We start from the raw sequence: 21,974 nt of genomic DNA, 5'->3' as shown, positions 1-21,974 counted from the left end.
CGTGTAGCTGCACAGGGAGCAAGATTGAGTCAGAAAAACGTAATTTACAGATTTGTGTTGGCTGCATGGTTGAAGATTTAGTAAAATGATGATGCAAATATTAGTGTTGTAGCACATATATTCAGGATGCAGAAATGTTTAGCATCAAAGTCCTGGTTCGCTTCAGCAGCCCCAGGTACTCTGAATGTTAAAAAATAATATACGTTTTTCTTTTACTGGCCTGCAGTTGGTGCAAAATGAGTGTTCCTGACTACATGCAGTGTGCTGAGGATCATCAGACCCTCCTGGTCGTGGTTCAGCCCATTGGCATTGTCCCCGAGGAGAGCTTTTTCAGGATCTACAAGCGGATTTCAGCTGTGAGCCAGGTCAACGTGCGCGACTCGCAGCGCGTGCTGTACATCCGCTACAGGCACCACTATCCCCCGGAGAACAACGAGTGGGGGGATTTCCAGACACACCGCAAAGTCGTGGGGCTGATCACTATTACAGACTGCTCCTCTGCAAAGGAATGGCCTCAGACTTTCGAAAAATTCCATCTTCATAAGGAAATGTATGGTGCTACCCTCTATGATTCCCGGCTCTTTGTCTTCGGGCTTCAAGGAGAGATCGCGGAGCAGCCCCGCACGGATGTGGCGTTTTATCCCAGTTATGATGAATGTGAGACTGTGGAGAAGAGAATTGAAGATTTTATTGAGTCCCTCTTCATAGTGTTGGAGTCGAAGCGGCTTGACAGGGCCACTGATAAGTCTGGAGACAAGATCCCACTCCTCTGTGTTCCTTTTGAGAAGAAGGATTTTGTAGGTCTGGACACCGATAGTAGGTAAGCAGCTACTTTTGTCAGCTTGCAGGTCTTGGAAAAAAAACACCTGTGGCACTTGCCAGCCTTCAGGATAAGCCTCTTAGAAAGGACAGAGTGTACCTTGTTACAACAGAGGTTGTGCCCAGATCTTACTGTGTCTGTCTGCTGTGGTTTAAGAGAACTTAATTTGTGGTCTCACCATATTTGATGTTCTGAGCTTGTTTTATATATATATTTAATTCAGGAGGCTAATCAAGTAGTAGGAAGAAGTCACAGGAACAGGTTGACAGATTCTGCTCTAATGAGACTTTTTGGTAGAAAGCAATAGTTAATAGATATACAGTATTAATTAAAGAACTCAACATTGATGAAAATAATTTTTTATTTTGTTGGGTAGTATTTTACTAATCCTACTTATTGTATTTTTTCCCCTAAGCCTCTGTCTACTTTTTCATCCTATGAAACAGTGGCTGTTTATTCCGGTGACTAAATCCAGCATCTTTCCCTGTCTTCCTTTTTTATTTATTTAATTATTTGTTATTCTTGACCTGTCTTGTTTTGCTACCTGTTTACTACAACTTTCTCTTTGGTTTTGTGTATGTTAAGAGTTTTATTTTGTTTCCCCCCCCTCAACATCTTTCCTTCTTCCTCATTTGCATTCTCAGATTTTAGTGTTATGATGTTCTTGTGCAAGGGATTGGTAATTCTGGTTAGCCAGCTACAGGCAGTGCAAAATCTGTTTGATTTGGCTGTTTGCAGTCAAATCCAAAGGATGGAAGCAACCACATTTGTCCTGGCAAGGACAGAGGTGTGGAATCCCTATCAAAATACAAAGTGTGCATGGGAATAGCATTGGTCATCTCTGTCTTGTACCATGAGGGATGCCAGCAGTTGTTGTTACTGTGTGTAGAAAGCAGGGTTTTCCAGAGCTGTCCAGGCAGGTTTGTGAAGGCTTTGGATCACGTTAATCAGCTCTGCCTACATAGTTAGTCCTGGCCTTGGAAACTGGAAGAAAGCATTTCAAGTTTCTAATTAGTTTGAAGCCCTCTGTTATATTATCTCTGGTTGCCTGAAGTACCTCTGTGCCCTGCTCCTGCTTGTCTTGGTGAGAAGTTGAGCTGGGTCTGACCTGCTACCCAGTGTTATCCCTTGGTTTGTCCATGCACCATTCAGTTTTTATTATCAGTATAAATTATTATGTTACTGTTTTTTGTATGTGGGTGATAAAGTTTTGTAGAGTAGTCAAGCCCTTTTAGAATCTTGGCTTTAATTGCTCAGTTTGAATGAATTTTTGTTGAATGTAATAAAAATTTCCTGTTCCAGTTAGCTAAGAAAATGACTTTTTTTTGGCCAAGAATCTCCAAATCAGAATGAATTATGCTGTTCAGTTGTGTCTTTAAGTATCGTGCTTTGGAAATCAGTTTCTTGGATAACTGACATTTCTGAGCAGTGGCTGTGCTGTAACTTGTGGGTAAACTTTTCCTGTGAAGTTCTGAACTGGTGAGGAGCTCAAGTGACAGCAGTGTGTGTATCCACACATGTCCAAGGAGATATTTTATGCTGTTGCCCTGAGTTCAGACAGATGCAGTGTGATGCTTCAGTTCTTTGCAGAGTGGAAGATGTGTGACCCTGGCTGTGTAAACATATGGGTTTATCCAGAGTTAATCACTGGTTCAGCTCTGCACACACCCTGGCTGGGAGGTTTGAATAGCAAACAGTTTTTCAGTAACTCTGGATCAATAGATACACTTGAAATGTTTGCTGCACTGCCCAAAGAAATGGCATTAAATGTTCTAATCATTCAGTTCAATAGTAAGAAAGTTCTTCAGCTTTATTGTGCTGTGGAGTTAGTACTTCTGATTGTTTGAAAATTTAGGATTTATACATTAATAACATGGGCAAGCTAAATGAAAATGTATTTATAGCTTCTCTGCACAGGGACCTTTGTAGGCACCTTCATGTAACCTGATGCATCTCTGCCTCTGTGTTTCTAAAGCAGAAACTCAGGTCCCTGGAATAGGGTTGAACTAACATCAGTTTATTAAACTAACTTAGGTTTTCAAGCATTGGTCTTTGGATGTGAACTGGTGGTATATACTATTTTACTACTTGAGAGTTTTTTATTGCTTGCATTTTGTTCCTTGGGTTGCAATAACAGGATTTTGTTGTAGCATGTTCCCTTCTGCAGTGACATATTCCCTAATTTAGGGAAAGCACTGCATTAGTCACACCAGAGAGACACAGGGCTGGGAAGGACCTTCTCAATGGAGACTAGTTTCTGTTTTTGCAAGATATGATGTATAATTCTTTTCAGGGAGGGCTAAAGGTTGTCTGAATGCAGGAAGTGGGTATGAGAACATCTCATAGAATAACTTTTGCCACTTTGTTGGTTTTGAGTCTGTCAGCGTAATGAGTTAAAGGAATGAATTAAAAAAAAAGATATTATTGAGATATTGAGACAAATGAAACAGCTTTTTCTAGAATAGGTGAAAAATTCTAAAGGGTTGAAGGCAAAGGATACCCCCTTGATCTTATTTATAGACCTTCTGTCCATTTCAATTTTTTTTTATATTGTGTATCCTGACCTCTCAGTCAGTGTACCACCAATTAGTTAAAAAGCACAAATTTCTGTATGAAATAGATGGAAGAGAAAGCACTCTGTGTGCTTAGATAGGAGAGTGTATCTCTCTCTTCCTGTAGTTGTGGATGTCTACTTAGGCTAAATAAGCCTAAGTAGTAGTAGAATCTTTTCCTGTAATTTCTAAAAGTGAAGTTAAATTTCAGTGTGTATCAAAGGTCTTAATAAATGTGGAGTGAAGCTGTAACCTGGAGCCGTTGAACTGGGTTGGTACATCAGGTGAAAATATGTTAAGAAGTTACATGGGACGTAGTAATTCTGATCATGTGAGTTATTAAACTTCCAAACTTCGTGTGTTGAAACTTTTCTCCATAAAATATTGAGGTTAATACTTCTGTGATGATCAGGACTATGTGTACAGACCTGATCTCTCTCACCCAATTAGTGAGGGTTGCATAATAATTGTGGTGAGGGTCACTACCTTGGTTGCATAATAATTGCAACAGGAGTGGCTTCTTTTAGGATGCAGGGTTCATGAATTAGGAAGATGGATGGATTATTATGCTGCACTTCTAATAAAATGACTCTTAAAAAAGTGAGGATGATCTTTCTCTTTTGCAAGTTTAAGGAGCAGAAGAGACCCATTCCCAGAACTGGTACTTAGATGACAGTTTACACAAATTCACTGTGTTATGTGTGTAGAAGAATTTTTTTGGGTGGCAGGAAACTTCATGTGTGAAACATAGTGGCATTAAGTCCTAAAAACATAGGAAGAAAGATTGCCCTGTTAAACAGAAGTTGCAGGACAGGGAGTCTGACCTTGGTTTAATTCCTAGGGCACAGCCAAGAGGTGATCTTGGCAAATCTGTTGATTTTTCTCTGTTTATCAGCTGTAAAATATGGGTAAAATATCACAGGGATGCTGAGAGAATTGGAAAAGTTCTTGAAATTAATTGTACTTGATAGTTATTTATAGAGGCCAGGAGACTGATGGAAAAGTCTAGAAATGCATGTTCTCATGGTGATACAAAGGTCCTACAAACTGGAAAGTAGAAAACATACCAGAGATACCATTTTTAAGCTTTCTATTTTATTTCTGTTTTCAGCTAAAAAATGAAACATACCTGTGTATGATTATAAACCTACTTGGATAAGCTCATTTTAATGCTGTTACATCAGTTGTGTCTTAGGTTGTCTCTTTTAATACTGGGATCCATTTAAGGAGGCACCACTTAGTCCTGTGGAGTGGAGAGACCACAGGGCTGTTTATAGATTCTCTACACGGTGTCATAGATGGGCTTTGTTCACTGATTTATCAAAGTCAATGATCTTGGTATGTGTATGTGGCTGTTAATTTTCCTTCTGTTCTCTGTCTTTCTAATTTTTGTTTTGTTCCTTTCTTTTTTTTTTTCCTTTCCCCTCTTCTCTCATACTGCCCTGTGAGTTTGTTGTTGGGTCTAAAAAGGTAGGCTGTGATTGTGTATATTTGAAAATAGTTAGCTTTCTTCCATGTCCTGCCTCCTCACTCCGCCTTCATTGCATACTTTAGTGTTGCTTTTTATATTTATTTTTCAGTACACACAAAAATAATTGCTGCTGGAGCCTCACTACTGCAGTTGCCCCCTTTTGGCGCATTTGGCAATTATATTTGGTACCAATGCTGAATTTTTTTGTAGGACACCCATAGTTTGCTTAGGTGGCTGCTGGCCTCTGGAATTTGCTTTCTTTTTTAAACTCCAAAGCCATGAAGCTCTTGCTGCCTGTGTTTGGTTTCCAAATCCAAAAGTTCTGGCAGTCGATCCAACGCCGTAGCTGTGTCTTTTGAGTCTGGATAATGTTATGGTTGGTGGTTCCTGGAGCTCTGCATGCTGATTGGAATTAGTAGACCTTGATGGAAGTTTTTGTTGAAGCATTTTGCATGAGAATACTTTTGAAAATTCATTTTGCATGTTTCTTGTTTGTAAGTTTAGCCAAATTTTGGGGGTCCAGAAATTCCTTCAAACCTGTTGCTGGCTGTAAATAAATTCTGCCTTGAAATATAGTATTGTTGCTCTGAATTTTCCTTAGCATTATCCTGGGATCCTAGAAAAGAGCTGGGGATGGAGGATTAAAGCACATTTCCTATATAGCAAATGAGGCAGAAATGGAGATGGGATCGGGTTGTGCTTTGTGGTTCCTGGAGCAGGTTTGTTGTCCTCCAGTTGGAAGTAGCAGCAGTGGTCACTTGGTGATGATTCTGGTTGTTATTTTGAACATAAAGTGTGTGTTTGGTACCAAATTAGCGCAGCTAAAATTAGAGAATAAGATTATAAACTAGTTATGTAGTCAACTGTATGTTTGCATGGGCTGAGGAACTTCTGAAGAGGAGTTTGGGTGGCTGAGACTGTGGAGTATCCCATGGGTGGTCCTGCATTATGTGGCACTGCCTTCCTTGGGGACATTTCTGAGTGCATCACACTCAAGAAGGGGTTTGTGGTCTTTGAAATTTAATAAAATGAACTTCTGCAGGAAAAATAAATACAAACAGCTTTGGTAGGGCATGACAGGGAACTGGCTTAGAAAAAGGTTACCATTTTATCCTAGAGGAAGTAGCTGTTAATTTACATGGACTTCCTGTCCTCAAACAGATTAGGATTGAGCAGTAGAGAACCAAAATATTTAAACAGTGTTTTAATAAAAACATAGAAGATAACTGTAAGCTTCTCACTCTTAGCTTTGTGACCAGGTTCTTCAGGTAAAGCTGTGAAGCAAAACTAGCGAGGTATTAAAATGGATAATCATCATTTTACGCTGATGTATTTATATGCATGTCTGATTTTTTCCCATTAAATTTGCACCCCAGTATGCACTGAAGAAACAGAGTCACTTGGACAGGCTTTTAAGGACCCAATGTTGTAGATACTGGAATTTTTAAAAAAACAGGCTTCCCAAATATGAAGTGAATTAAGTTTTGCTGTCTATGCAGAGAGGGTTTGGTTTCAATAAAATCTTTGCCGTTTGTCTTTTTGGACATACTGGAAGTAGTTGAATTTAATATACTTAATTGTGAGTGACTGGTTAAGGCACAGTTTATACATTTGTTTGGTGGAAACTTCTTCTATAATTAGTGAGAAAATACTTTCCAAGAGGATGGCAAAAGACTTGCAGGGACTGTGGGAGGTAGATCCTGTCTTGGCACCACCTTGAAGAGCCTAAAAATAGGTGGAGTGAATTCAGTCTTTGAATAATTAATAGTAAATCACCAGGAATAAATTATCTGTTTGCCTCTAAATAAAGAGAGTTTCTGAAAGAACAGTGTTGTGTATGAGCAATGTTTATTGATGTCTAGGTGAATAAAAGCCTTCCAACTTTGCATATATTGACATCTGCATAAATCAGCAGCAGAATGAGGTTGGGAAGAGCTGTTGGTGAAGCAGTGGGATCGAAATGATTCTGGTATTGGGTTCTGATTTAGGAGTCAGACATCATCTCTTTCCCTTTGCTGTGTGACTCATGTTTATGAACTTAATCATATGCAATCTGGAAAGTCTGGAAAAAACACTTATAAGCTACAGATTTGTGAGAATAAGAAATTTAGTTTGTCCATAAACACAGAGATTACTTGAAAGTGTAGAGACAGTCAACAGTGTAGTGTCAACATCTTTAAAAGGAATTATAGCTGTTTAAGGAAACAATGATTCTCCAATTCCACTGTCTATGTAAAAAAAAAGTTAGAAGAATATATAACACTTGCAATCTTATTTTTATTCTGGAATGCAGAGATTAGGAAAACCTTATTTGTAAACAATTTATACTTTCCTCTACAATACTAGTTCAAGATTACAAAGTAACTTTTTGAGGGAGGCATTTCAGCTCAGACTGAAATCCTGGTAAGATTTGGTGACCTTCTGTAGTTCATGCAGGGAGCTTTAGTCTTCACTTTAAATTTTCTTTACTTTTTTCCTTAAAAAGTTCTGTAAAGTACATTCTTGTTGAAAAATAAAGGATAAATGTTGCAGTTTCTTGACACATCTGAGAGATAAAGAACAAGAGTGGTCTTGAGCTTCATTTAATGTCAACATCTTCACATCAATTGTTAATATGATGTGATAGATCAGAAAAGTGAGAACAGTTATATGTGAGGTATCTGTAACTTTTTAGATGGAGAGGAGCAATAGGAGACATACTTCTTGTCTCCTTTTATAATTTCCAGATTTTCTTGTAAACAATAACGCTTGTTCTGGATTGCTTTTCTATTTAATTTTTATAAGGACATTGTATGTGCTCCTGTATATCTTCTCTTTTCAAATTTCTGTCCTCCATCCATATAAATCAGTTACTTTTCCTTTATCTCCTTGAAGAACTATTTTTTTTCAGACCAGCTGCAAAGAATAGGACATTATTTGGTGGCTGAAGAGATGCTTCTCTTTGGTATAAACAACCCAAACCAAAGAGCTTCGAAAGCAAATAAACTAATAACATATAGTTGTTTTTCTTATTGCCATTTCTCGTAGCCTTAAAATCTAAAGGAGATAAATTAATATCCTTATTCCTGCCCTTACACTTCATATGCTCAGTTCCCCTTGTAACTTTTTTTATTTCTTCATTACACACTTCACAAAGACATTCTCTTCAGATGTGTTACGGAGGTAATTTCAGATTATTTCAAGTCTTCTGGGAAGTTCTTTGCTGCAAAAAACCCCCCAAAAACAACATTACCCCAAACCTAATATCATTCCATAGTCTGACATTTCCTCTTGTATTTGAAGTCTCACTCCAGGGTATAAGAGTTCAGCACCTGGAGAGTGGATGTTACCCCAGGGGTTTTTTGGGTTTCTCTTTTGTGTGTAGTTGTTGAGTTCAAACATGCTGGGTAACCTTTTGAAAGATCACAAAATGGTTTGAGTGGGAAGGGACCTTAAAGATCATCTCATTCCACCCCCCCTGCCATGGGCAGGCACACCTTCCACTAGAACAGGCTGCTCAGAGTCCCATCCAACCTGGCCTTGAACACTTCCAGGGATGGGGCACCCACAGCTTTTCTGGGCAACCTGTTCAACAACTACTCTGATGAACTTAATTGAAAAAGTATCGCTACACCTGCTGAAAGTGGAGAACTATGACAGTCAATCCAAGATGGTTTTTATATTTTTAGAACCCCTTTTTATCCAGATTCTTTGGAGATACTTCAAGTATACAAAAAAAGAAAGACATCTACAGCAATTCTTCTAATTAAATTTAATTTTGGGGTAGCTTTTATTTTAGTTTAAACCACCCAAAGAAATAAGATTTTATTTTTCCCTGGTGTGATGTTTGGACAATGAACTTTCATGCCTTTCTCTATTCATGTACTTAGACATTGATAGAACAAAAGGATTGGAGTAATGTAGGTAGATGAATAAAATATTTAAGCCGATTTTTAATTTTGCCCTAAGAAAACAGTTATACAAGGTAGAGCAAGGACATTGTTACCAGGGAATATTTTTGCAGGAGGGAGAGCAGGAGAATTGCTGATGGAGTTGTTCTCCACTGTCACTTAAATCATGAGGTGCTTTCCAAGTCCAGTGTGTCTTACTTTGCATCTGTTAAGTTTCTTTAGCTGGTAGTTACTTTAAAAAAATTGAATAATAAGGTTAGTGCCTTTATCACATGGGTTTGTGCCCAGCTTGCCTTTTCAGTTGTACCAAGGTGTCTGTTTAATATTTCCAGTAGGACTTAATTGGCCTTGGCTGTTCATTTGGGAGAACTTCACCATTTATTTTAATATGTTAAAAAAAAGTAGCAAGAGAAACCCAGTCAACTCTTGCTGAAGTGGTGGTTCATGAATCATCCCTTTAGGAGAAGGTACTGAGAGCAGGGGAGGTTTGTGAGCCCTGAGCAGGTTCTGGGCCACCAACACCTCCTGGCTGTGTGTGGAGAGGGCCTAGGCAGCCAGTCCCACCAGAGGAGAGCAGAAGGAAGAGTCATCCTAAATATCCTCAGAGCCCAAATGTGGCGGATTCCATGGGAAGCATCCAAGAAGTTATTCAAGAACAGCTTCCTGGAAGCACAAGAAAATCCATTCCCTAGTGAGGGGAAGCAAAAAGGCAGAACAAAGACCACCAAGGAGCTTTTGGGTGTACTTAAAAGCAAAAAAGCAGGATATCAGGCAGCCAGATACTCATTGTGGTTTACAAGAACCTACTTTGGAGGTTTTTGGGGTGCGTGGCTCTAACTGCAGAAGTGCTGGGTAGCCAAAATGCACAATACCTTGCTTTTTTCCCAATTTAGCCTCAAGTTTTTGGTAGTTTTCCATATTATGCTGCTTAGAACTCATACTGGATGTTTGCTCAGAGTAAACAAATGTTGATCTCTGTTAAGGAGGAAAGAAAATGACCTTTAGGTGTTTGTTGCCTCCAGGTAGTGTTTCCTGCAGGTGACCGGGCTGTCCCTTTCCTTTGCAGGCACTATAAGAAGCGCTGCCAAGGCCGGATGCGGAAGCACGTGGGTGACCTGTGCTTACAGGCCGGGATGTTACAGGATTCCCTGGTCCATTATCACATGGCAGTGGAACTGCTGCGCTCCGTGAACGACTTCCTGTGGCTCGGAGGTAGGATTAGGTGCTGGTGGTGAATCAGTCATTGGTTGCTAGACCCAAAGTAGAGCCAACTATTTTCTGTAGTTTCCTTAAGTATAGTGAAAAGTGGGAGTGATTCTGGTGAGCAGAATCTGAATATCAGGTGTGTCTGAGAATTAAATTGAAATATAAATTGGTTAATAAGACCTGAGAAAGACATGTGTTTGAGGAAACCTGCGACATAAAATGTGTTAGTGTAGTAAAGCATGTACTTGAAAAAAAATTGTGTATCTGACTTTTAATGATTCTTTTGGAAGTATTTGGGTTTTTTTCAGGGTGTACCCACTCCTGTGGACTGTAAGGAAAAGATTTTTGCCTTTACATCTACCAAAGCCACAACATGTTTAATTTCCACTGGCATAACTTCCTTTCACATTAGGTCCTAGGATTCGCTTTTTTCCCCCTGCCTATCCTTCATCCTTTTATTTCTTTTTTTCATTCCTACTTTTTATTATTTACAAGTGATCTTTGAACACAATTTCTTCTTCTCAGTTTTATACCCTTTCAGGACAATTGCTGTCTCCTGTTCTGCTTTTAGCTTTCTCATTCTACTTGAAAATCCATTTATCTTCCCAATGGCTCTGTAGATTACATATTATGAAAACCTTAACACCTTTTGACCTTCCACTTCTTTTCTTCTGTACTTCTGTACTTCCACAGAACTTACTTTGGGATGAGTCTCCTGTCAGCCCAGATCTGCAGCTTGGCAAGTTCTCTTTGCATTGAAGACCTGCCCTACTGTTTCCCCCAGTTTGGTATCACCCAGGAAATTTCAGGGGGTGCTCTGTGCCATCATCCAGGCAGTTAATGAAGATATGAATATTGTCCCCCCGAGGGACACCACTAATCATGGGCAGCCACTTGGCCTTTGTACTCATCACAGTCCTTTGATCCTGGCTGTCCAGCCCATTTTCCACCTACTTTATAGGCCAGCTATCCAAATCTTACCAATTTGGCTATAAGAATTCTATGGGAGGCCATGTCTTCCTTTGGAAGGCAAAATATACAACATCCACTGCTTTCTTTTCTCCACTGAACAAATCATCTCATCATAGCAGGCAGTGAGGTTGCCAAGGACTTATTTTTCTTGATAAATCAATGTGTGCTGTTCCCAGACACCTTCTTTCGCTTCATGTGCTTCCAGAAGGATTTCTGAGTGGCCTTTCAAGGGAGTTGATGTTGATCTGCCTGTGCTGGTACTTCCTTCTTGAAGAAGATGGTATTTCCCTTTTTCCAACCATTAGAAACCTCCCCCAGTTGGCATGACCTGTTGGAGGTGATAACCTTGGCTAGCTCTGTTGGCATCAATGGATGCATCTTACCTGGTTTTGTGGATTTACATCTAATTCAATTAAGTGCTTTTAATGCCTGTCTTTCTCTGCTGTGACAAGTTCTTACTCCTACAGATCCTTCTAGTAGGACTGGGCTCCTGGGAGGTCTGAGGGTGAACACGGAGGTGAAAAGGACATCGAGTATCTTGGCCTTTTCCATGGTCTTTGTCACTAGGTGTCCAGTTTGAGCATATTTTATTTGTGTAAATAGATTTTACTACCTGATACTTCACTAATCTGTTGGCTTTTCCCTTCTCTCTCCAGCTGCTCTGGAGGGTTTGTGCTCAGCATCCGTCATCTATCACTACCCAGGTGGCACCGGGGGCAAGGTTGGATCTCGCAGGGCACAAGGAGGTTCCCTCTCTGCTGAGGCAGGAAACAGGCACAGGCCAGGTAAGGATGGGATTTTGGTTTTATTCCATTTGCCACCACTGAACACCTGAAAACTTCCTCCCTGCTCCCTAACTCTGTAAAATCCCACCAATGACAGGATAAACTGGAGGAGGGGGTGGGAGGGGAGAATGGTATTTCTTTTAAAGATTTTTACAATTATGACTTTTCTACTTTTTTGGTGTTAGTGTCAACACATGTGCTTTGCATAGAGTTGCAAAGCTTTTGATTTCTTCACCAGACTGTTAGTAGTGTCTGTTAGCTTGAATTTTGCTGGAGGAGATGCAGATAGTTTTCATCAAGGTGATGTGGCAGAGCTCCATGTATTGAGAATAATTTAGGTACATTTATTCAGAATTTGTTCTGCTACTCAAAAGTCAACATTTAATAAATAGATTTGGTTAACTACCAATAAACCAATATAATTTTTAAAATTTAGTGTGCTTTTCCTGAACTCTCGAATTGCAAAAGAGGTGGCTGAGGAGAAATGTGAGAGTGCTTTGTAATACAGTGAACCCCTCTGTTTTTCCCTGTTTGTTCCCTAAACTTCCTCGCTCCCTCCTTTTCCTTATCTTTGGTTACACCCCATAAGAAGTCTTGTACAGTCCCAAGATGTTCCTTCCCTATAATGAGCCCCATTTCCCTGTAGGCAGTGACCCCCCAGTCTGTCTGGAAGGGGATGCAGAGAGTGCTGGTGTAACTGAGCTTGATGGGCTTCATCTCTGGACATCTCTGTGACTCTGGTTTGGTTCTTGGTCACTGATCCTCTCTGCTCCTTTGTGCTTGTGCAGGTGACCACATAACCTGACACTTCTCTCATGGAGTAAGGGTTCCTGAAAGTTTCTATGGCTTCCAAGAGAGCCTGGTTGGGGTAGGGAAATTAAAATATATTAATTATTGTAAACTACATGGGCCTTTGGACTAAGCCAGCACAGCTGCTTCTGTGTATACTCTCACCCAGTACTGAAACAGTTGGGCTTAAGTGCTGGTGTTAAATTCTCTTGTGTGCAGTGTGACCAACATTAATTCCTTCATCTCAAAGAAGTAACCACTCATCTTTATTCTTCTAAAACTCACAATCTAGTAAACACTTGCTTTGTATTATCTTTATTACAAACTGTGTTTGTTAACACCAGATAATTGTGATAGTAAAATTACTTTATTTCAGGACAGAATAATATAATATCTAGTCATTAAAATCTGTGCATTTAGTCCCATGACCTATGAATGCATTTCATTTGGTCCCATGACCTATGAGTGCATTCTGTGTTGACTGTTAAATTATAATTTCACACATTAATTGACCTTTGTCAACTTTTCAATGAGTATTTAATAGGGGGTGTTGCAATCTGTTTGTTTGTAATGGATACTCCTTTTTACCAAAGAAGGTAACATGTAAGTCACAGATATCAGAATAATTGAATAGAGTATGTATTTTGGGTATATTAATGCTGCTTCTCTCTATCAGTTTGCAAATTCAAAAAGTGCTGTTTGCAAACTTGTCAGTGTAGTTATATGTTGAAAATGTTTTAGTTTCACATAATAAGATTTTTTAAAGGACTTTTGTGGGAAGAACAACTAATTGCAACTTTTTTGTCATCCCTTCCAGATAAAATGTTATCCTCTGGCCCATGATATTGTTCCCTAACTCTATGTGTGATCTCTGTGTTTTGAGGTCTGAACTGCTGAGCTAAATCTGCCCAAACAGCTGTTGCTGTGATGTCTTTTCTTACAAGGCTTACTGAAAGTTTCTTTTCATTACCTTTCCTTGACTCTACAGTGCCTTTCATTTAAAATCTTTCCAAACTGCACCTTTGTTTATAATCTATTTTGTTACAATTAATTTTGTGAGGACAGTGTTTAATCTGGGGAACAAATTCCAGTGTATGTTTCTGTAGGATAAGTCCAGAAATAAAAAGGGTTTCCAAATTCTGTGCAAATCAAGAAATGCCACGCTTGGAACTGGCATTTGTGGCTGTTTCTGAGGCACATGTAGATGTGAGAGTTACCTTTATTGCTTCCTGCTGTGCCTGGAATTGCACCCCTCCTTGTTCCTGTAGTTCAGCCTTCACAGGACGGGGTTTCTTGGTACTGCCTTTGTGCCCAGACCCGGCCAAGAGAAACATCTTTGTCTTGAACGACCTGTTATTTCCACCACTTGGCATTTTCAGGCCATAGCACAGGACCAGGCTACTCAGAAAATGCTCTGGTGTCTGCTTTGTGTAGAAACATCTTTGGAAAGAGAAGCTGTAATATTGTCTCTCTTTGTATAAGATAAAACACAAGGTTAAGAGGGCAGTGTTGAAGGGGTTTGGTTTTCTTGTTTTATTTTTTTTTTTCTCTTCCCTATTAAGGAAAATTGCAATATATATGCTGGTGTAACCATCTGTTGCAATTTTTACCTGTCTGTAACCATCAGAATATTGTCAGTTTTTTGTTTGTGTGTCCTTCAGCTTCTTTTGAACCTGTCTTGCTGGGAATAGTTCATTCAGAAGAGAATTGGTTGATAACATGGTGTTCAAAGTGCTTGTCTGATGGAAGGGGATGTGGAATCTTTCCTGCTCCAAAGACAGGTTTCTTCCTGGGTCATTGCCATGGGCCCTTGGACTGCAGTTCCTGCTGACTGAAAAGGCAGGACATGGACCTGCTGGAGCAAGTCCAGAGGAGGCCACGAGGGTGGTTACAGGGCTGGAGCACCTCTGCCATGGAGAAAGGCTGGAGAAATGGGGTTGTTCAGTCTGGAGGAGAGAAGGAGGATCTGGGGAGAGCTTGTTGTGGCCTTTCAGTATAGAAAGGGGCTTATGAGAAAGGTAGAGAGACTTTTTAGCAGGGCCTGTAGTGACAGAAAAAGGGGCAACAGTTTTAAACTCAAAGAGAGTAGATTTAGATTGGGCATGAGGAAGAAATACATTAGGATGAGGGTGGTGAGGCTCTGGAACAAGTTTCCCAGAGAAGCTGTGGCTGCCTCATCCCTGGAAGTGTTCAAGGCCAGGTTGGACAGGGCTTGGAGCAACCTGGGCTAGTGGAAGGTGTCCCTGCCCATGGCAGCGAGGTTGGAACTTGATGGTCTTTGAGGTTCCCTTCCAACCCAAACCATTCTATGATTCTGTGAAAAGGGAACTTTGATGCTTTAAAGGGGTGTGACTGCTCATGTCCCTAAACCCTTTGGTTTGTATGGGACAGGTTTGGGCTGTGATCCCCTTGAGTTGTCTCTGGAGCCTTCAGTGCAAAGGGAGATTTTGAGTTGCTCAGTTCCTGCTGGCCAGGAGGACTGGCCATGGGCTGTCAGTTCTGGTTTGTGTGTTGAACAAGCTGAGTTTAGGTTGCCTTATGCTGGGCTCACTGGCTATTTTGGGTTTCTCCACTGGGTTTTATTTGTTAGACGTCTTGAGCTCTTAATTTTGTCACCTGACCTTCCCCTTTCCCCAGTCAGAATTAGGACACCTGAGTGAACTGTTGGAGTATCTTTTGGATCTAAATCTAAATCTCTGCTTCACTAGTCTGGAGTCTGAGCAAATCAACTGAAGGGAGGACCTGTCTTGCTGATAAAACAATTGTTTTTGACTACTTAACCTTTGGCATTACCAATTTTATTGCCATGTTTAACCAAAGTTTGGGGCAACAAGGTGTTATGTACACTAATCCAACTTTGCAGTACTCTTGGCAGCTCTTTTACATGAATAATCTGGCTTGTTGGGTTGGCATGACTCAGTTATTCAGAGTATTTGATGGAGGGAAATGAATGACATTTAAAAGGGATACAATTACTTGAAAATGTTATTCTAGACTATTATGCAGATTAAATGAGCTTCCACAAGGAGATTTAAGTGCTGTAGGTCCTGGTATTAAAATATACTAAGTGGACTGTGATGGAAACTTGACAACTAAAACAGTGAAGAAAAAGGAAAAAAGATATGGCTTTAAATTCTGGTGACTACTTGAGTTATAATTGGTAGTCCTTCAAAACATAAGTGATGATCTTGATAAATTTTATGATTTTGTTCAAGCCTGATGTTATAAAACATTATAAGAACTTATTTTTGTTGGCTATATTTACGGCTGAAAAAAAAAATCATTTTTGTTCCTCCTTTTAGGGGCACAAGAAGTTCTCATTGATCCAGGTACATTATTTTTCTGCATGTTTCCAAAGTATTTTCTTTTATTACGTGAATATGTTTTGCATTTGTGTAGATAGTTACTGCCAGTTGCCAAAACTAGTAATGATTCTTGTTGCTTTAGTTTTTTTGGCTATAAATCTGGAGGAAGCAAAGAGATTGAAGGGTAAATGGCACAAAAAAAATGCTGTAGTTCCGTGATTGTGTCCCTGTAAATTCCAATCAACATTGTTTTTTCCCATCAGTAGTGAGGATTTGTAGATTTTTTTTAATTGACAAACCTGACTGGTCTCATGTAGTGTCATGGTGCTCTTTCAGTCATCATGAACATTTTTCACTTAACTTCTATGAAAACCCTGTTAATCTACAGATGTGCTTGGTGCAATTTGTAAGGTTGATAAACATATAAAAAATTTGCTTTAGCATTTGAGCATGTAAAATAACATATTTCTAAATATATAGAGGGAGCAGAAAGTATCTTTAACAGTAGTTTTCACCTGTCTACTGAGAGCTGGGGCCGTCTCTGAAACACAAGAGATTTTCTTGCCATCTTAGTAGAGAAACCTCCCAGAGAAATAAATTCCCATATAATCCTACAGATTAAGTAACACATAACAAGGTATTGAGCCTTGCCAAACCTTTGATGTATTTTCTCACTTATGTTAACTCTTCAATAAAATCAAATTCTAGAAATAAAATTTTCATGCTCTTTCTAATATCCCAGATTTCCTTGGCTTCTATTTCACATTCTTATCCCTTATGCATGTGAAGACTCTGTCTCTCACCTTCTTTCTTATAGATGAAAACCAATTTCTCACTGTTCTGTCTGAGCCTTTTCTCTTTGGTGTGCTTTAGAAATACAGTTTTAAAGTAGAGCAAGGAATAGTTCAGAGATCAAAGTTGCATTTTCAGATGTGGCCATAATCTAATTTTAGCAATCTGTTAACTTTATTCATAGTCTAAACATTCAGTTAAGTGCAAAAAGTTATGGTGAAAGATTATTTTCTGTTTGTTGGCTCATGACTGAGTCCATTTTTCTTGTGTACTGTTTGAAATACCATAGTACAACAGAACTAATGTTTGTAGCCAGAGCCTGACCGCTTTCTAGGTAGGGCAGGTGTACTCTGTGTGTTCTTTGTCAAACCTGCAGCATATCCTAGATTTGTTTTTAGGTATTCAGCACTTTGTAGAAGTCCTTGTGCTCATTCCTTACCCTGTTCTGTTCCAGGTGCTCTGACTTCCAACGGTATAAATGCAGATACCAGTGCAGAGATAGGACGTGCCAAGAACTGCCTGAGTCCTGAGGACATCATAGATAAATACAAAGAAGCCATTTCTTACTATGGCAAGGTAATCCTGCTTATTTTTAAGAGACTTCATTGAAATTCTTTTCAACAGTGAACTGCTGTGGCTTTGGTTTGGGAGGATCTTTTAAAGCACGTGCTGGGAACTTTGTAAAACAGTTTCCAGCTCAACTGGAGCAATTTTTAGGTTTTTGTGCAAGTGCTCAGAGCCTGAGATGGTAAGGGAGCTTAATGTCTGCATTCATAATAGGAAAAGAAAAAGAATGATTTCATACTGTGACAGTCATGTCTCAGTGTCCACATCAACATTAAACATAAGTTTCATGTATTGCAGTGGAGTTACTTTGCTTCAATCATTTTTAATTGCATGTATTTCTCTTGTTAGATATACAGATTATCTTTAGACTAAGCTGGGTAAATATAATGGGCATTTCCATGTTGGTTTCAAAGAGAGACTCTCCAAATGAAAAAGATCATTGTGCTCATGAATTAATTTATGGTCTGGAGCAGTGAAAGGTGATAGTTTTGGGTATAGTGTCACATAAATTGGAATCCATCAATAAAACAGTAATTCTCAAGGATGCATTCAGCTTCATAATGTTACCTTAAGAGGGTACATTGCTCATCTAGAAAGAGTATGATTTCTTTAGAAATATGAAATTATTGGACTTTTTTGGGCTTAGGGCAGGATATTTATATTTTGATTATAATAATGATGTTCTCAGCAAGTAATAACTGTGCCTCTCTGCAGCTTCACTTGCAAATACCAAAGAGCTTTTTTGTATTGGGACTGATATATGACTTCAAGACAAGCACAGTTACCTTCTGTCTGTTCAAGATCTACAGACAGAGCAACACCTTGCTCTAATGCTGAGGAAGCAGCACTTTCTGCATATTTTTTTCTGTTATCACTGAACTGAAGAAAGTTTTGTAGCACCTTCTAAAATGGATTCAATCTTCAATGATTTGCTTCTGCTGATATAAATGCACAAGAGAGGAACCTGTAACTGCTTTGGTAGATTAACTCCTGCATTTTGTTAGGAGATTTCTTTCCCCTATTAGTTTTCAAACTTGATAAATCCCTGAACAGAGTTTATCTGCAGCAGGAGATGGGCTGACTCACATGTCCAGTATCAGTGTTGTTTGAGGAAACGATGAGATCAGCTTGTTTGTCTAGAAAATTGCCTGTTTGTTGTCTGAGCTCAAACAGATCAATGCATGTTGTCTCCTGCTTTCCTTGAGCAAGCTAAATAACTAAACAGTCATTTACAGAAGGTGTTTTGTAAACTAGAACACCGAGAATGGTTTGTAATTCTCTTGTCATCAGTGAATCTGTTTTATGTTAAATAAAGGGAAAATTGATTCAGTAATAAAAATATTTTTGCTTACATACCTATTGCACTGTGAAAGTAGAATTTATTTGCAGGCACACTACCCACACCCACTGTACATGAGCTTATCCAAAGTGGTACTAATATTCCCAACTTTTCTCCTCATGTGAACTCTCAGAAGCTATGCTGTGTCTCAAAATAATAGAAGTGAGTGAAGAGGCTGAAAACGATTGTTTTGCATAATAACATTTTAGTTGACACCTTAATTTTCACTTGGGCATATGTTGATAATTTAACAGTGTAGTCATTAGCATTAAGGAATTGCTGGGTTTGGAAGATGTGACAGCTGATTTATGTGCTGAGCAGAAATGCTTATAAAACCTAACAGGTGCAATCCTTCAATATTATTTTAATTTTCTCCCTCTCCAAGTACAAGAATGCTGGCGTGATTGAACTGGAAGCTTGTGTGAAGGCAGTGAGAGTCCTTGCAATACAGAAGAGGAGCATGGAAGCCTCTGAATTTCTGCAAAATGCAGTTTATATCAACCTTCGTCAGGTTGGTGTGGAAAGTCCGGTTATTTTTCTCTTCTCATTTTACAGAATATGCTGAAAGTTATTTAGATTCAGGAGACTGCAGTTTATTTTCTGTTTCACCACCCTCCTTCTCACTAGGACTTGACATCTGAGGATTTTTACGTCTGTGAGTCTGGCTTAAAAGGTATTCAGAGTTCATCTGAAAACATGAGGACTTAGTTTGAGATTAAAGACTCTGTTGGTTATTCTCCGTTGTGAAGGAAAAAAAAAAACCCCGTTGTTGTTGTCTTGTGATGTTCTACCAGGGAAAAACAGCTTCTTGGGATTGATCTGCAAGGGATCTTTTTAATTTTCTTGATTGCATCTCATTCAATGAAACTGTGAGCAAATCAGGAGTGGCCTGTTGCAGAGTGAGCTGAAGGGTCTGATTAGTGCTGTTAATCAATTGAATTTTTGTTGTGTAGTGTAAAGTCTTAATTAAGCCAAATCAGAAAGAAATTCAGGGAGAAAATCAGTATCCAGAATTGTGGGAAAAGTGCTCAATAGTACAACACAACAGGACTAACACTTGGTCAGTGTCTCAAGGTGGTGTCACTGGTTACAGAGAGACTGCAGTGGTTGAGAACTAATAAAGAGCAGTTGGATTTCTAACTGGTTTTTGGTTTTTGCTCATTACATCTTGGTAAGATGAGCAGTTTAAGTCCACACTATTGATCTTATTAAACCCAGAAAGGGACAGCAAATTTATGAGGGAGGTAGAAACCTTTCTTTCATTTGCAGAGAATCCTTTCTCTGGAGTCAATTTTCTTACTCAACATAAATGAGAAATTAATTAATTGATAAGCTATCGTACAAATCATCAATTTTCTTACAGAGTACCTTAACTGCTGTAATCCTTGTAGTGCCAAGGGCCTTCTCTCTAATTCTGTAATCTGTCTTTTGCTGGCAGCTCTGTACTTTTCCTGTAAGCTTCTAGGGCAGTATTTTTCTCTTCTTGTTCTGGTGCTGTTATTCTCATGGCCTGCAAACTCCAGTATTGTTTTTATGTTGTTTTTCTTCTGGAAGGAATTACTGCCATGGTGATAATCCCCTGTTCTCCTCCCTGACACACTCACATTGCAATGTCCACTTTATATTAGAGGAAAAGAATAACGCCTGGTGAATGGCAAAGTATATAAGTCACTTCAGTAGCTGATAAGTATTGCCAGGAATACACAAAGACAAAGCTTGGCAGCAAGAAACACATGCCCTGATCAAATCTTGCCAGTAAACCTTCTACCAGTACAACCTAAACCAGTACAACCTAAACCAGTACAGGCTGGGACCTCTGTGTGGCTGGGGAGCAACTTGGCTTTATTATGTGAAGTATGAGTAACAATCTTTCCAGGGCTGAGGAATGTATCTTGCATAAAGACAGGTATGACTGGAAATCATATTTACAGCTCTTCAAGATTTACAGTATATAGCATGGAAGCAAATAGTAGTTATATTTATAATTTGGTCTAACTCAGAGGAGGAGTCATCGTGTGATACCTGAGGGAAACAAGCTGTAGGACAGTGTTTTTCACTTGCAGGTAGGTAGAACATCAGCACAACCAATATTCAACAGCAGCAAAAACACCTCACAGGTTAAAGTGAAAGAATCATAAACAGCAAGACTTAGTTTCTGTCCATAAATTCAGTCTCCTGCCCAGTCTAGTAATATTATGTAATTGGTGTTTTCTGATGAGCTGCAGGGTGATCAGACTTAACTTTGCATCCAGTTATGAGGAATAAATTGTAAAATCTAATTACAAAGAAAGTGTGGTTATAAAATTTTAATGTAGTAAGGAATAATTAAAAAACAAATAAAAAGCTGCATTCTTGAAAGCCTGGCTTGAAACAAGGCTGTGAAAAAACTGGCTCCCTTGCTTGGATAGAGAACTCCAGCCTTTCCAGGTGCAGCTGTAACTTGGTTGGGTGTAACAGTTAAAGAAAAATCAACCAGGTAGAAAAGGTGCTGTGCTTCAGGTGGTGGCTGTTCTGCAGCCACTTTATAGGCATTAAGCTTTTATAAATTGGTAAGGTCAGGAAAGATGTTTGTGAATGCTCCATTCCTACCTTGCAGAATGCCTGCTGCACCCTAATTACTTGGAATATCTGTGTGAGGTTTTCTCCTTTTTTTTCTTTCTTTTCTTGTTTTTAATTCCTGCATAGTGACAAATAACTGTTTGTGCTCAGGGAAAATGCAGTTTTGCTGTCTTTGTGGTGGTGAACAGACAGTTTCCTGAAATGGCAGAAAATACTTGAGTAACTTTGGGGACAACCATTAAGCAAACAAGTCAGGTAACAGTGTTAAAAACTTACTCAGATATGATGAAAATAAAACTTTCTGAGAATTTGTGGCTTCTCTGATAGTTGTTCCAATGATTAGTGAGTGCTCCTGTCTACCTAAATAGCATGACCCTGTCTTTTCTCATCTTAAAGAATTTAGTTTCTATAGGTGTGTGAACATTGACAGTATTTGTATTTGAGGAATAGCTTTTGATAGGGGTTTCTTTTAAGCTCTTTTTGCTTTAGTTCATGATGATGTGTTGTGCCCTTTCCAACTCTGCTGCCATATTTTTTTATTGTTCTGACTTTTTAAAAATGGCATAAATGGAAAAAAGAGAGAGGGGAAAAAAAAGGTGGAACAGCTTGTTTCTGCTGGAATAGGTAACTTTAATCTGACAGCCCTTGTTCTTTCCCATTGATTGCTTTTGGGAACTCTGATAAACTTGTTAAAAATTGTTCTATATTTTCTTTTTGTGCCTTGTGTTCTTTCCAGCTGCATTGATTCCTGAAAGTTCTCACCTTGGTGCAATTGCCTTTTTACAGCTCTGGTTACAGGGCTTGGTCTTTTTTAGGGATGGGCAATATTTCTGCATCAGATGTTGTCTTGTGTCAGTTCTGAAGAAAATAACAACTTTGGCTTCAGAAATGGTCTGGAACTTTCCATAGTGATTTGATGGTGTATTT

The 21,974-nt window shown here is 39.1% G+C and overlaps 1 protein-coding gene across 18 annotated transcripts in view; it reads left to right on the top strand.

The window, feature by feature from the left end:
• The window catches only part of TRAPPC9 (trafficking protein particle complex subunit 9), a 456,853-nt gene that overhangs the window by 1,498 nt on the left and 433,381 nt on the right, over positions 1-21,974 (top strand). For 17 of the 18 annotated variants that reach the window (XM_051802026.1, XM_051802030.1, XM_051802025.1 and 14 more), the window contains 6 exons: positions 227-820; positions 9,800-9,945; positions 11,568-11,696; positions 15,788-15,814; positions 17,037-17,158; positions 18,874-18,999. In XM_051802026.1, the coding sequence (XP_051657986.1) occupies positions 237-820; positions 9,800-9,945; positions 11,568-11,696; positions 15,788-15,814; positions 17,037-17,158; positions 18,874-18,999 (1,134 nt within the window). In that variant the 5' untranslated portion in view covers positions 227-236. The remainder of the gene's footprint in view (positions 1-226; positions 821-9,799; positions 9,946-11,567; positions 11,697-15,787; positions 15,815-17,036; positions 17,159-18,873; positions 19,000-21,974) is intronic. The other variant, XM_051802024.1, reaches the window with a different exon arrangement.

The sequence above is a fragment of the Manacus candei genome, unplaced genomic scaffold (assembly GCF_025592945.1).
Source record: "Manacus candei isolate 608988 ecotype Guabito, Panama unplaced genomic scaffold, ASM2559294v1 h1tg000054l, whole genome shotgun sequence".
Taxonomy (NCBI): Eukaryota; Metazoa; Chordata; class Aves; order Passeriformes; family Pipridae; genus Manacus; species Manacus candei.
This window is presented reverse-complemented; position numbering and strand designations above follow the sequence as displayed.